The sequence below is a fragment of the Gobio gobio genome (genome assembly GCF_949357685.1).
Source record: "Gobio gobio genome assembly, chromosome: 18".
NCBI lineage: Eukaryota > Metazoa > Chordata > Actinopteri > Cypriniformes > Gobionidae > Gobio > Gobio gobio.
Window position 1 is genome coordinate 9,282,211 of NC_137111.1, and position 15,896 is coordinate 9,298,106.

The 15,896-nt window shown below is 39.4% G+C and overlaps 1 protein-coding gene across 3 annotated transcripts in view; it reads right to left on the bottom strand.

The window, feature by feature from the left end:
* Positions 1–7,962: 7,962 nt before the first annotated feature.
* LOC307142238 (uncharacterized protein) overlaps positions 7,963–15,896 on the bottom strand; it is a 48,505-nt gene continuing 40,571 nt past the window's right edge. For all 3 annotated transcript variants that reach the window (XM_079842922.1, XM_079842923.1, XM_079842924.1), the window contains 5 exons: positions 14,786–15,512; positions 14,273–14,701; positions 11,543–13,639; positions 11,172–11,262; positions 7,963–8,833 (listed from right to left, as the gene is read on the bottom strand). In XM_079842922.1, the coding sequence (XP_079699048.1) occupies positions 8,214–8,833; positions 11,172–11,262; positions 11,543–13,639; positions 14,273–14,701; positions 14,786–15,512 (3,964 nt within the window). In that variant the 3' untranslated portion in view covers positions 7,963–8,213. The remainder of the gene's footprint in view (positions 8,834–11,171; positions 11,263–11,542; positions 13,640–14,272; positions 14,702–14,785; positions 15,513–15,896) is intronic.

Sequence of the window (15,896 nt, forward strand, 5' to 3'; positions counted from 1 at the left end):
CCACTTTTGCTGCCAAAACAGGCCTGACCTGTCGAGGCATGGACTCCACTAGACCCCTGAAGGTGTGCTGTGGTATCTGGCACCAAGATGTTAGCAGGAGATCCTTTAAGTCCTGTAAGTTGTGAGATGGGGCCTCCATGGATCGGACTTGTTTGTTCAGCACATCCCATAGGATGTGCACCTCAAACCCGTTGCGCTCCTCAAACCATTCCTGAACCATTTTTGCTTTGTGGCGGCACATTATCTGCTGAAAGAGCCACAACCACCAGGGAATACAATTTCCATGAAAGAGTGAACATGTTCTGCAACAATGCGTAGGTATTTGGTACCAGTGGTGGAACTAGACTTTTATACATGGGGTGGCCAAAAGTATAAAGGGGTCCATAGACCGTGAAAGAATACAATGTGTAATGCTTATTTGTTTTCATTGTTTTGACTGATTTTTTCTAATATTCTATATTCTAATAAATAAACAACCGAAATTGTAGAAATTTCACAATTCTTGATTCCAACGAATAGCCTATTCTACAGCAAAAACAAGTGGCTAGTAGGTTACATTCATTTAAAACATTATTGAATACAAGAGAACAGTCAGCCATAAAATGAGAACAGTGCTAATGCTGCCTTCACGTGCTATCGGAATTATCGTAATACGAGTTTCCTAGGTAAAAATTGCACATGATTGCACAATTGCACATTGCACTCTGATGTCGTGTTTACCACTGGGAAGTTCGGAAATAATTTTGATACCCCAACTCCCGAGATGGGCGTGTCATAAGCTTTAAACATGGTGGCGGGGAGAACTACTGCTGTGGCAGGTGTGGTTTTATTGTTTTTTTTTAGGTCGTCTTGTCTTGACATTAATGTAGTACATATTTACATGTAAGAATAATCATATGAAGCGTGTTGTATGTTTGGTACTCGGCGAAAATAGCCTGCATTTGACTGAAATTACAGAATCAGCAGAAAGCGGACTATCTGGAATGTTTATATGGTTGTCGGTGCATGGGAGACTACAAATGATGATGGTTTTAATAAGATTTTCCCAATAAATAGGCAAGAATAACCATGATTCCTGTTCACTCCGACAACAAAGCACTTGAATGCAACAAGCTCGTAATCACGACTTCTAAAGTGGGAGGAAATTTCCGATAGCACGTGAAGGCAGCATAAGAATTACTAAAAAGTAAAAAAAATTTAACTTTAAATGAAGCTCCAGGTATAACAGTATTTCAGGTACAATTTCTGAGTCCGCGCTATTGATGAAGCGACATATGCCGCGCGGCAGGCGCGTCGCGTTCTCATCTTCAAGCCGGCAATGCGAAACAGTGAATAATCACCAAACAGAAAAAAGGGTTCACTTCAAGAATAAAAACAGTGGCATCGATGTGTTTTTTTGCTGTTAAACTGCACAAACGGTAACAAAAAAGAGCATACTATATAACATCTTTCCATAAACACAGAAATAAAAAATACTTTGTCTATACACACTCTTCCATGCAGCAGGGTTAAGTTAAGTTTTAAGACAAATTGTGTCGTTTAATAGAAAACTATGAATGGCGGTGAAGGATTGTTAACTCTGCGCTTATTCGCGACCCCTTTTATTAATCATGTCAGCAACTAACGTTAATATTCTCTTAATATTTAACGTTAATACATGAACAATGTGCCGCACGTCAAAATACACGCTTCTTTCAATAGGTGGTGATATGAAAGTAGCAACTAGAGATCTACATTTTGGGGTGGCCAGTCCCAGTGTCCCACCAAGGTTTCCCAGCAGAACATTGCCCAAAGCATCACTGCCTCCGCCGGTTTGCCTTCTTCCCATAGTGCACCTGGTGCCATGTGTTCCCCAGGTAAGCGACGCACACTCACCTGGCCATCCACGTGATGTAAAAGAAAACATCAGAGCAGGCCGCCTTCTTCCATTGCTCAGTTCTGATGCTCACGTGCCACTGTTGGGGCTTTGGGCGGTGACACCTTTCTATCAGAACCAGCATTAACTTCTTCAGCAATTTGATCTATAGCTCGTCTGTTTGATCGGACCTGTCAAGATATAGCACCAAATGTGGTTCCCCTATGATTACGAGCCAAGAACCACTTTTAGTGCCATATAACACCTTTTTTTTCTTTAGAGTGTACTTATTGCAAATTGGTTTTTGACTTTCAACATGCTCTTAAAAATGGAAAAGTTTAGATTTGTAATGAGAGAGAGCTCGGGTTAATCTAATTTCTGAGAGTTTGGTGCCCTTTCCTGGAATAGGCCTACTTAATTTATAACCCACATGAAAAAAATACTATAGTATATTATAGTATAATTACTCTAGTAAATACTATAGTGTTTTTGAACCGTACTATAGTAAAGATACTACAGTAAATTGAAGTATATTATAGTATTTACTACACTTTGTTAATTTACTGTAGTATATTTACTATAGTACGGTTCAAAATACTATAGTATTTACTAGAGTAATTACTATAATATACTATAGTATTTTTTCATGTGGGAATATAGAAAACAAAACATATGTCAACGTTCGTGTGGTGTGTGTGGTTGAGATTTAAAAACACCTTGAATGAATCTAAAACAAGGTACATAACTAGCATTTTCCTAAATAGGGTGGGAAAACATTTACATTTATGCATTTTGCATTAACGCTTTCATCCAAAGAACAAAGCATTCATATCAAAGAGCCAACAATCGCTGTAGTACACAACGCCAGGTTTATTAGACAACTAGCAGAGATGAAATGCATATTTTGCTACCATACAGTACATAGAAGTAAACGGTCACCAAGTAAAAGAGCAGCTCTTGGTCACAAACCACATCTGATGAGCCCATCAAACATGGCACTGCAGGAGCTTCTTACCATAACTTACTTCATCTGATCCGGAAAATCCATTGGTAGGATAATAAAAACCATGGCAGTTTATGATGACTTGAATGTATAGGAACCAAACAGACATAACTTATTAAATCACATCTGACACACATGAGCAAAGTCTAAGGAGGTGTGTTTTTCCACACTGCAATCCATACTGTTCCTGCTCCCCTAATCAGACTGTATTTTAGGATTTTTGGTGTATACAGTATAATCATCTCATTTTGCCATCTGCTTCAGTCTCAACTTCAGGTGTTCTTGGTTTATTCTTGTAATGACATTTAAATAAGCAGGATTCAGAGGAAAATATCCAAGACATCCAGGGCACATTGTAACGAATTTCCATGGCTTTTTCCATTAAAATTATGTATATAGACACGCATACATACAGAAATATATAGAGATTCCATCCATATTTGAACTCTTTATTCGTTTACAACAAAGGCACAGCCGGGTGCTTTAAAAGTAAATATTTTCATTATTATTCTACAATTATGTGAAACATCTACCAAAATCAAATGACGTTCATCAAGCGAGAACCACCACTTACCTGGAGAACTCCACAGTGAGTGTTTTTTCTTTCTGATTCTGATTCCAAGAGACATAGACACCAAGATGAATACATTTGCACATGGACGGAAGAAGAAACAGAGAAAACAGAGGGACATACCAAGAAAGGTTAACATGAATGTAATTACATTAAAATGTTAAAAGGGTTAAAGCCTAATCCTGGCTTAATCTAACCCTAAACCCGGTGAAACCAAGCCCTAGACTTTTAAACCGATGACTACAGTACAAACCAAGACTTTACCTTTAACATCAAGAGAAAAATATAACAGCAATTATCAGGGCCAAGCACAAAAAGGAACAATGCGACATGCAAGCATAGCCGGGAGCTTCAGAAAAACGGCAACAATAAGTCATTTAAGAGGTTTTGAGATTATTTTAGTCAAAATGGCTATTTAAAAAAATCACTGTAATATGATTAACTTGCTATTTTGACCAATAGGTGGTGCTGTTATCAAAGTATTATGGTGTGACATAATAGTGTAAGGTGACAATGACACAAAGTTTGGTGTCAATACGCCAAAGCTTTTCAGAGTTACAGCTACAGAATCAGCTTGGCATCATGCCAACAAAATCGTTGATGCTTTACTCGAGAATGGTTTCGTCTATTGAATAGCTTTTGATAACATTTTGCCGGCTTGGTCTGAAGATGAGTCAATTTTGGTAAAGTAGGTTCAAAAAAGTAGGTTTTCAAAGAAATTCAAAATGGCGGACAGCAATGTTGGTATCATTATTCTCAGCATGACCCAAGGAATCTATCAAGATCAGTTTAATTAAAATAGGCTAAATTAAACCAAAAGCTATTAGCATTTTTGTAAATTTCATTACAACTTTTGACCACAAAGTTGCGCTCTCTCAAAACTCGAGTACCTTCAGGGCATGGTCACGATGACACATAATACAATAATGCGTTCTTAAAATACAGCATTTTAGAACTAAATTCAAAATGACTGACACCCACAATAGTCAATATAGGAAAAATTCAGAAGAGATCAGTTTGATCATTTTTGGGCAAACCATTCAGAAGTCACAACCAAAAAAAGTTCATTTTTCATATATCCTTACCAGTAGGTGGCGCTGTGCCATAACGCTGCATGTAGCCTCAGGTCATGCTTGGGATGACATGTACCAAGTTTGTCCCGAATATGCTAAAGAATAGTGGAGATATAGCCATGCGTCCAATTTGACATTCACTCGTTATTCGAGAATGGTTGGGTTTATCAAAAAGCTTTTGACAAATTTTATCAAAAGTATGACAACTAGCATGATCTGAAGATGATCTGCTTTGATTTTCATGAAAATTGGACAAACCGTCTCAGAAATCTGAAAAAGTATTTTTTTTGGTCGGGAAAATGTTAGTTTGAAGTCCTTATGCTGCGTTCACACCAAGCGTGAATAGAGCGTCTGGCGCGAGTGATTTCAATGTTAAGTCAATGGAAAGGCGCGTTGACGCGTGTCTGGAGGTCCTGCAGCACGAATGACACGAATTGAGCGTCTTGCGCGTTACACACGAGTGGTGCTTGTGTGCATTCACGCGTTTGAAGCGAATTCGCGTCTGACGCCCGAGTTGAAAAATTTGAACTTTGGCATCAATTCGCGCCGTGTTAACCAATCAGGAGCCTGCTCGCTGCTGTCACATGGTAAAGTGACGTCATGAGAAACCCTGCATAATTTAAAAATAGTACTATTGTGTCACAAAATGTAGTTTTATGACTTTTTCAGGTGAGAATGTAGTTGTTTAAAGCTCAAATCTGTGGTTTATTTATAAAGAAAGCGCCTATTATAAAAAAAATTATCTTGTGATTTTGGAGTTGTGAGATCCAGGCGATCACCGGGAAATCACTGCTCATTAAGCCCAGCGAGAGCAGCCTTTCCTCTGCCAGTCCTTCTGCCGTTTGCCGCTGGCTCTGATGTCCTGTAGTGCTGCATCTTGTGTGGATCTAACGGGTGATCTTTGGTGTCATGAATCTATAATATGTTGTCTGCCAAATCGTTTTGACTGAGGGCAAAGAGAAGTTACATAATTTTATTTTTTAAGGATATTTAAATATACATGCAGTGAAGATAATGTAGGAGTTGCCTGGACCACATTTGTGTGGCTATTAATGCTTAATATATATTTTTAATGAAAATTAAAAGAGGCAGAGGTGTTTTATGACATATTTCTCCTGGAGCGCCTTGAACGCGCGTCTATTTCGCTTCAAACGCTCAATTTCTACGCACATCCAATTCGCTGCGGACGCGCGAATGGATTAAAAATGTTCACGCGTCAAACAAGACGCGGTAGACAAGATTTTGACACTCTATTCGCGTTTGGTGTGAACGCAGCATTATGGTTCACAAGTTTTTAGCATAAATGTAATTGAAAACTTGGGACAGTTGGTGGCACCAGAGGGGTTAAGCTAGAGACTCCAAGTTTGCTGAGGTGAATGTTTGGACTGACCCCTATCAGTCTGCCAAATTTCACAACTAGACTACCATGGCGGAAGAATAAGAAGAAAACTAACGGGTACAATAGGTGGCATTGCACCATTCGGTGCTTGGCCCCTAATAAGCAGACACTGCCTGTATCGGTGTGAACGTCTCACTCTAGTCTAGTGGAGTTAAGGTCTTGATGTGTGTGGATCACATCGTGCAGTTTGTGGTGGAATTTTTTTTTTTATGGGAGATCTGATGATTTTTTTTGTTAGTTTGCCCAATTCCTCATGTTCTTGATACTTACATGCTTGTACTGAATCTTAAATGTGCAAAAAAAGAAACAACAGCCAAAGAAAGAAATGGAACAATTCTGTAACTAAACCTCTCATGATTACGCGGTCTGGGTCTAGACAGTGATTAACGATGGGACATGAGTTTAACCAATCAAATTTAAGATGTTATTTTTATACATCCTATAAATGTGGGTGTTGTAAGTCATTGTTTCCATGACTGAGCAGACTCCCAACAGTTTCTCCAATAAAGTTAGATTTATCTTTTAAAGGCATTCACAATCTTTATGGTGGGACGTAAATAATAGAAGCTCAACAAGTTTGAAATATCAACAATGAGTGAAAGCAATCACTGGTAAAGATTTTAGCACAGAATTAAAAACTACCCTGTGGTGCACAAACCTGTTTGGTTTGTGCACCTGATCTAAACCATTGACAGTATTGAGAGGCTACTTCTCTAACAGACCCACAGTGCATCTGAATACTTTTCATCATTTTCTGTGCTGATATGTGGAATGCATTTAATCCTCTGGGGGTCTTCGGTCATTTGTCTTTTTTTTTTTTTTTAAATGTTAAAAATCGTAGCTTCATCGGAATGGTCCGAAACTTGGTGACTTTATTGGTACTTGGTATATGAACACAAAAAAAAATTGGGGACAGGATTTGAAAAGTCGAAGTGGTCGTAAAAAAAAAAGTCACACTCAGGGCTTTCGGGTCAAAAATGACCCCCATAGGAAATTGGCAAAAATATGAAAATAGTTTTTTTGTGCATACAATTTACAAATCCAGGATGCAGAAAAAAAGGACTCAACAGTGAAGGGGTGAATCTCTAAAACATCAAGAGTGCAAAACAGACAAAAACACACACACACAAAAACACAATTAGCTTTTGGAATGGCAAGCGTTAATTTGTGTGTGCGTGTGAGTTTTTTTTGTCTGTTTTGCACTCTTGATGTTTTAGAGATTCACCCCTTCACTGTTGAGTCCTTTTTTCTGCATCCTGGCTGATTTGTAGATTGTATGCACAAAAAAAACGAATTTCCCATTAATTTCCAATGGGGGTCATTTTTGACCCGAAGGTCCTGAGTGTGACCATTTTTTTTTTTACAACCACTTAAGACTTTTCAAATCCTGTCCCCAATTTTTTTGGGTGTTCATATACCAAGTACCAATAAAGTCACCAAGTTTCGGACCATTCCGATGAAGCTACGATTTAAAAAAAAATAATTTTAAAACGCAAGATCCACTACAGTGGTAAAAATGTGCTGTTACGTGATGGCACCGATCTCATTTAAAAAATTGCTTTCATGAGCCCTTGGCTTGACTCTAAAATGAAATACAGCTTTAATAAAAAAAAAAAATGTATAATGTATGTATGTGTATGTATATATATATATATATGTATGTGTATGTATATATTTTTGCTTATATTCAATGGGAAAAAATGGGTCATAATTATTGCATAAATGTTAATTATTAATCATAAAATTATCTCAAAACACCAAAAAAGAAAATAAAAAATATTATTGAACAAAAATATATTTCATTGATTTTACTCAAATCTTTTTTTATCTTAATCCCGCACTCCGGGTCATTTTTGACCCGAAGGTCCTGAGTGTGACCCATAAATGAAGAACCCCAGAGAGTTAATCATTGTAAAATGTGTTAAACGGAGCTGACACTTCCTGATGGCTACATTTTCTATGGTTAAAATAAATTACGCAAAATAGTACTCTTTATATTTGAAATCCAACATGTACGATACAAAGCAAAGTCTACTCCTTATCAAAAGACAACAGTAAGTTAGGCCGATTCAATTATCTTGTCTTTATTTGTCATTAAACTAAATGTATAAAACAACGAGTAAAAACTTAAGTCTAACATTCTTGCAAAATATTTTTGTCATTTGTATGTATAGAAAAGAAATCAGATGCTCTTTCATTCAACAAAAGCTGTATAACAATCAATTTTGAAGTTACAAAAAACAAAAACAAAAGACATGGCACTATACAAGTTGACAGCTGCATTAGCTGAACAAAACAGCGTTTCAGGAATTTCAAACTGACGGGTCAGACGTCTCGGTCTTATTCGTCTCGCGCTCCCATTTCTCCAGAAAAGCCTGTAGGTTGAGATTGAAGATATCAATGCCCTTCCCAGAGAGGTGAACCCCATCTGGTCTGTAGTGTCCCAAATGGGACTGTATGTTGCTATGGCTCAAAGCGGAGCCATCCAGTTCTGGCATCATTTTTTGTATACTGTCATTAATGGCCATACGGATGATGTGCATTTCTTTGCGATCTTCTGTACCTCTCCAGGACTGTCGTGAGAGGATGCTGGACCACACCAGCAGGCATTTGGGGAATATGCTCTTCAGGGAGGTCATATCTTTCTGCACAGTCTCAATAAAGGCTTGTGGAGCAGTTGTGCTAATGTCATTTCCACCCAAGTGGATTATAAGCACATCAGGTTTGGGCCAGTTGTCTTTGAGCTGGTGCAGCAAAGGTACAAGCTGTTGCCACGTCATGCCCTGCACGCCCTTCCACCAGACGCGCACACAGTTTGGGTGCATGCCCAACTGCACTCCAAACTCAGGGGAAGTTGCCCTCTTCTCAGCCCAAAACACAAGAGAGTGGCCACATATCCACACATTCTTTATCTCACTGGGGGAAATTTTACCTGTAAATGTGTTACAATATAGTGTGTACATTAACCTCAACAGGCTTGACCAAGTCAACATTTGTTTAAAAAAAAAAGGGTTATCCGTAATCTAACATCATTTCAAAACCTACCAAGTGATATTTATAGCAGAAGACCTGTTCCTAATCCTGACAAGCCTCATCTATAATTTGGGTTGACAAATAAAGAGACTTAGGGCCAGATTTACTAACAGCTTGCACCAACGCAAACCCTAAACCACTGTCAGGATTGACTAAAGACACACAATGAAAAATTGGTGCTTGAAAGGTTATTTTTGCAGCTGACCTTATTGCATATGCATTTCTAGGAGTTTCCCTATAAGACGCAAAAATGATGGGAAGAGATTAAAACGAAACGTGCAGATTTAATAAGGTTTGCACTCGTCAATTTACTGGTGTTTGCGCCATTATTTACAGCCTAAAAAAGCATGTCTTAGGGTGCTTTCACATCTCTAGTTCGGTTCATTTGGTCCGAACCAAGGGCAAACAAGGGTTTTTTGGTTCCTTTTTGGTTCCTTTTTGGTTCCTTTTCACACCACACTGATTGCTTTGGTCCGAACCAGTTGAAACGTACCAAAATGCAGCCACATGACAACATCCACATCACTCATTGGCCATGGCGTATTTCCTAAACTGCGCGGGCTGGTTTTGTCCCTAGCCATAATCTATTACATTGTTTGTTTACACCGCAATATGCAAACAATACATTTCTATAATGAAGCGCAGATGCGGCTTGAAAACAACGATCTAATGCACTGCAAACGGCGAGCGCGCATCACTCATCACTTCAAGCGAAGATCGTTCTGTTCTTGTGAGCTTTCGAAAGTTGGGACCTATAGGGTCATCAGACCAAATTTCTATGAGGCTCCGCATCTCCTCACTACTCCAACTTTGTCCGCGAGCTGTCATGCTTAAGTGCAAACTGTCAACAAACACTTCCTCATCACATAATGCACAGCGCAGCTGACTACGGCAGCTGGTTTAGTCCAAAAATGATCAGTACTCACCACAAACGAACCGCTCCAGAATTCGTTTGAAAGTGTAACTAGCTTGTTTGGTGCGCACCGAGTGTGATTGCTGCTTTCACACCTGACCAAATGAACCGCACCAAAGGGGAAAACGGACTCTAGTACAATTCAACCGAACTAAATGAGGCAGGTGTGAAAGCACCCTTAAACCAGGCGTTTGGTAGATTGCATTGGTCATTATGCAATTTAACCGGCTGAGTCGGTGTTCTAAAATGTGCGCATCGTCAGTAGATCATGGACAGAACTTTCCACTTCCATCTGAGCATTTTTTTTATTTGCGCTCTCACACCAATTTGCCCTGTTTAGTAAATCTGGCCCATAAGGTACAATTGACCTTGTCTACCATCTGATCTGCATCTTTTGTTTTGAGAGAAGTTAGAACACATGTCTACACTGGAAGCATCTGGCGTTGAGTCGGCTTGAGATTGTCTACACTAGAAGCGTTGAAGCTGATGCCCCAACCAAGACTCAAATCATGGATAAATCCCAATTTATTTATAAAATCCAGTTTAAAATGTACTTAGCATGAGCTATTTTAGAATAGCATTTTTTTAACATAATGCTCCTTTTGATACAATTGCATTTACCTATGAAAAAAAAAAAAATCACCAAACCACACTTTGAAGTAAAGGTGCGGTCACATTAGCGAAATTTTGGAACAGCTTGAACCAACTGAACACATTTCACCCTCACCTGATCATGTGGATTCCTATTGAAATTACTGGATTTCCCTGGCAAAAATCTGAGCAATGATAAATGCGACCACACCTTAAAATAAACCCACTGCAAAGCATTTAGAGATTATATGATTTTAAATAATGGGAAAAACAGTCTAAGAAATGGATCTAAAACAGTGAAAAAAAAAGAGAACCAGGGCAACTTTCAACAGAAAGGGCATCCCAAAGACAGCGCCACTGAATATATCGCAACCAATCTACTTCTAATGCGCACATCCAGTGTAGACAGTGTAAACCATTACCATTGTTTTCACAAATTAATCAAGATTCTAATTTAAAAGGTCTGCAATTTCCCAAAAACATTCCCAAATACTGTTTCTAGGGCTAGGTTAGGACTAAGTAAACTACATCATGATCTCATTGTCCACATAATGATCTATGAACTACCTAAATACATTTTATTGGGAATAAACGAACTGGCCTGGATGACTAAGGCTCTTGCGAGACAAAAGAATTAAAAAAAAACTATGCAGTAATTACATCTGAAGCTCAATTAATAATAATAAAGAAGTCAACAAGTGCCTGAACCTGAAGACTCTGGAAATACTAATACCTGTAGATGAATTCCGATTTTGTCCACGTGCTCGCTGGGCTTCCATTTGCTGCTCTTTCTTCAGCTTCATTCTCTGGTTAAACTGGTCAAGCTGCCCAGAGCACAATCATATAAGAACAAAACTCTCACTAACAAAATAGTGCTAAAACAATCAGCAGATTTATCACAGGTTCCAAATGTTACAGGTGCATTTATAAGATGAAGACAATTAGCTCAATGCAACATTGTCCTTGAATAGCTTCCGATATTTGCCACATCACAGAATTACAAAGCAAAGTGTAACGTGAGAATAATATTAAGTATAACATGGATACTAAGGATCACAGAACAAAGGATTCCACAAGTGAGAAGTTTGAAGAAAGAGGTCATACCCGTGTCTTCCGCTTAGCCTTGATGTCGTCTTCTGTTATGGTAGCAACCTGTTTGTTCTCGGCTTCCTCCGATGTACTTTTTGCTTGATTGTCCTCTGTAGGCTGTATGCTAACAAGTACGCTGGAAGGCACCGCTTTAATGGTTTGAACTGTCTGAACTGTCTTAACGGTTTCTATTGTTTTGAGGCACCTAACAGGCTGTGTTGGGATTTGCTTAACCACTTGGTTATCGTAGGAAGCGCCCATTGAGGAGAGGTGGAGATGGTTTTGAGTAGGTGGAGGACCATACGGATATGGCATGGAGAGTGGAGGCGGCACACCATATGGATTGGCCATTTGTGCAGTGTACGAACCATAAGTGGCCATCATATGTGGAGGCACAGCTTGGAGACCACTAGCATAACCTAGATTAGGGGATGGAGGTACAGTCCCATAAGGGTACATACCAGGGGGCACTCCCCAAAACTGTTGATCACTGCTTTGATATTGTGGATATTGTGAAGCTGAAAAGGTTGGAACATTGGAATTTTGGGCATACTGGGAACTATCAGGTTGAACAGCGCTTAAACAGGGCACTGGTTGGAACGGAAGCTGAGAAACTGCGGTTGGCTTAGATGAAGATTCGTAAGAATCTTGTTTGTCTTCTGCTGGTTTCAAATTCACTACGGTTCTCTTAATGCTAGTTAGGTCTACATCTTCCACTTTGTGCTGGTCTTTGTATTTTACAGAGTCCTTATAGCTCATGTAAACCTTACGATTTGAGGAATGAGCTGGGGAAACCGATCGGACTCCTTCAGAGTCTGAGGAATCTGCCCTACTACTACCCCTTTGCTCAGATTGGCTCCCTGATCGCTCCCTATTTTGGTCAAAGGAGTAAGAAGACGCACTATGCGATTTTCTCATCTTGCCATATAACCTCTCTTGTGTCCTGTCTGCTAATTTGCTAACCTCTGCAGTGTCCAGATGAAGCCCTATTGTCTGCAGAAGACTCTGAATTTTTTCAAAGTTCTCTGACTTTCTGTCTTTTTCTTCATTGCTTTCTTCAGACTGCTGACGGGCTAAGCTTTTGTCATAATTACTATCAGGCATCTCTCGGTCCTCTACACAAGAAAGCAGGACATTTTGATTGACTTTCTGGTAGTCTACAGACTGACTACGCTCCATATACACACGGTGATCATCAGTGTAATGTCCATGCTCTGTTGCATACGGATCAGTGCCCTCATCATACGGATTCCATTGCTCAGAGAACTGATTTGGATCTTTATGCATGCTCCAATTTTCTGAAACTATTGGATGCCCATATGGGCTTTTCTTTTCAGCTTTTGCAGTAAGGTCTACACCATACTTCATTCCAACAAGTTGAGAAAAGCCGCTTCCATCTTGAACAGCTCTTTCATGAGGCAAGAGGTCATCTTTGCTAGGGTCATTCAAATGGGTTTCAGTCTTCACAGGGTTTTTAACTCGTTCTTGGCCAGAATGTTTAACCATAAAGGACGGCTGATCATTGTCTTCATCTTCCTTAAAAGGATCATATATCTCATCCATGAAGGGTATGTTTCTATCTAATTGTGGTTGAGTGGGTTTCTTGGTGTTCAATGAAGAAAGATCCCTTCTTGCCTCTTGAAACAATGAGTTAACAACACTGGTGTCAGCCTTGTTAAGAGCACTAAGGAAGCGTTCCATTTGAGTTGTAAGATTACGCTTTTGACCAGAGGGTAAAGTCTGACTTGTTGAAGGGTTACTGCTATGGGGACGGTCATGAGGCTGGCGAGATGTTGTCCCCTGTTGCTCATCATGAGAATTGTTACCTTTGGACACATTGGAAGATTTCTGGTCATGCAAAGACCTTGAGCTGGAGGCTTGCGCGAGTGGCTGTGGGATTACTAGTTCGTTAAAAGGAGGCGATTCAATCACTTGTGAGGCTGCTGAAGACTCGATGAAATGCTTGAACAAGCCAAAAGCACCAGGATGAATGGGCTGGGGATTTGAGGGCCTGTTAAATGGCGGAGCTGATGTCATCTGAGGAAGTATCTTTGTAAAACTAGAATCATCCTGACATGGTTGACCATATTCATCAACTGAGGTTGTCTCACTCTGCAGAGATACAAATAGTAATACAAATAAAAGAAATACAAACAATTTTTTTTCCACAAATTACACTGTAGAGACTGGTAGCTCTGGCTTCCAATAGCGCTTTTCCACCATTGAGCCAAATGGTTACTGTTGATGAATCACAGTTTTGCACATCACTTAAGCTTTATCACCAACACCATTCTCCTGTAAAGAGTACAGTTGACTAAAAGCTTTGAAAAGTTAGTGCATGGAATGATTTGCAATGGTACCATCCTGAGCCTGATGGAAAATGCTCTGGTACCAAACTCATCATGCTCAGAACTGTTCAGCCAGATGGTGGAAAAGCGCTTCAGAAGTATTTTTCATAGCACCGCTGGGACATCCAGCTAAAACCAGTTTCAGATGGTAGTTGTTTTGATATGGTTTCTAGATGGTCCAAAACAGTAATTTTATCAATCAGACGGGACTGCGAAATGGTTGGGTCACAACGTAGAATACCATCTTGGCCAAAATCTGACCGGCTGGTGAGGCACATAACCTGGCAAACTACCAGTACCTACCCAGCTACCATGTTTTAAAAACCTCCACCACCTTAAGCTGTTTTTTTCCACCAAGGAGTGCTAATCTTTATAATATCCTTTACAATGAACAAACCTGAGAGCTGAGAATCTCGGAGCGTTTCTTCAAAATTGACTTTTTCGGCTGAACATCAGGTTTCATTTCAGAGCTCCATAAGTTCGCTTTAGACATTAAAAATGTCTCCTCTGTGTGTGAGTCAAACTCATATTCCCCTTCCATTTCAGGCCCATCCCGAACAACTTTGACCTTCTGTTCCAAGGCAAATATCGCTCTTTTGCGTGCTATGGACTCGCTGAGTTCTTCTAATTGCTTCTTTTTTTTCACCAATTCTAAATCCTGAAACTTCTCAGACCATGCAGTGGTCAAAGTCCTCTCAGAATTACTTTCAAATGTAGAGCAGGCAGGTGTATTTGAGCCAAAAGCACTAGTCTGTTGACGGTATCCCATTTGCATCTCTTGACTCTCACTCTTTAACGGAGCAGAAGTTTCCTTGCTTGCAGAAGCCTTAAAGAATATAAGAGAGACTGTGAGATATGCAAGAGAAAATAAGATACAAAACGAAAGCCAGGAGTCCAAGTAAAAACAAACCTGAGATTGATGATCAGAGTGAGGTTCAGACTGTTTCTTCAAGATGGACTTCACTGGTTTTAGCTCAGGCATCCACACGTTTTCACGATGCACGTGTTGATAATCAAATGTTGTAACTCCTGTTTTTCCATCTGCCTCTTCCTCAGGTTCAATTTTCTTTGTATTTTGCTCCATAGCAACAATAGCTTTCTTGCGTGCAATCATTTCATTGAGTTCCATTAGCTCTTTCTTTTTTCTAAATATTTCATCATCTACATTATCAGGGCTTTTAGCTCTGCTTTTGCTGCTCGAATCTTTACTACTGCTTTGTTTTGTATAGCGATCATGTTTGTCGGCTGGGCTGCGGCTTCTCTTCCTGGAACTTTGGGTGCCCCTTTCTCTGCTTCTGCTGCGACTTCTACTCCGTCGGTATCTCTCGGAACGCTCTTTGCTATGACTGCGTTTGTGTCTGTATCGACCTTCCCTCCTCTCACGGCTGGAACTTCGGTGTCTGCTGTAGTAGCTCTTGCTTCGGTCTCGGCTCCGGCTTCTGCTCCGACTATATCTGCGTCTGCCACTTTCTCTGCTTCTGCTCCGACTATACCTACGTCGGCTATTCTCCCTGCTTCTGCTCCGCGCTCTATCACTTTTAGCTGTGCTCTTTTCTTGTTTAATTTCACTTTCCTTCTTCAGATTTTTTACAGATGACAAAGATGGCGATGCCTTGTCTTTTCCCTTGTTTGGCTTGCTAAAGATCAAGAAATTGTCAAGACAAATCCCATTAAAACATAAGGACAACATAATATAAAAAAATAAAACATAAAAAAACACTATGAAAAGTGGAATATCTACCATGTAAAACCTTAAATATACATACAAAATTAATTGTAATTACAATACACAAGTATTCAAACAAAGTATGATTTTTTTGCAATGACAAGCATTTACAGAAAATGTTTCATTGGAAAGACTCATAATGTGAAATCTCTATATCATTACATTTGTTCTCCATTCCAGGTGCTTGACAACATATCTAATAACCAAGTTATATTTTAGCAATGTTTTTTAACTAATTTATTATTTTCTGTCAGACATACTGTATCAAGCAAATGAATGAAAATAAAAGACAGAT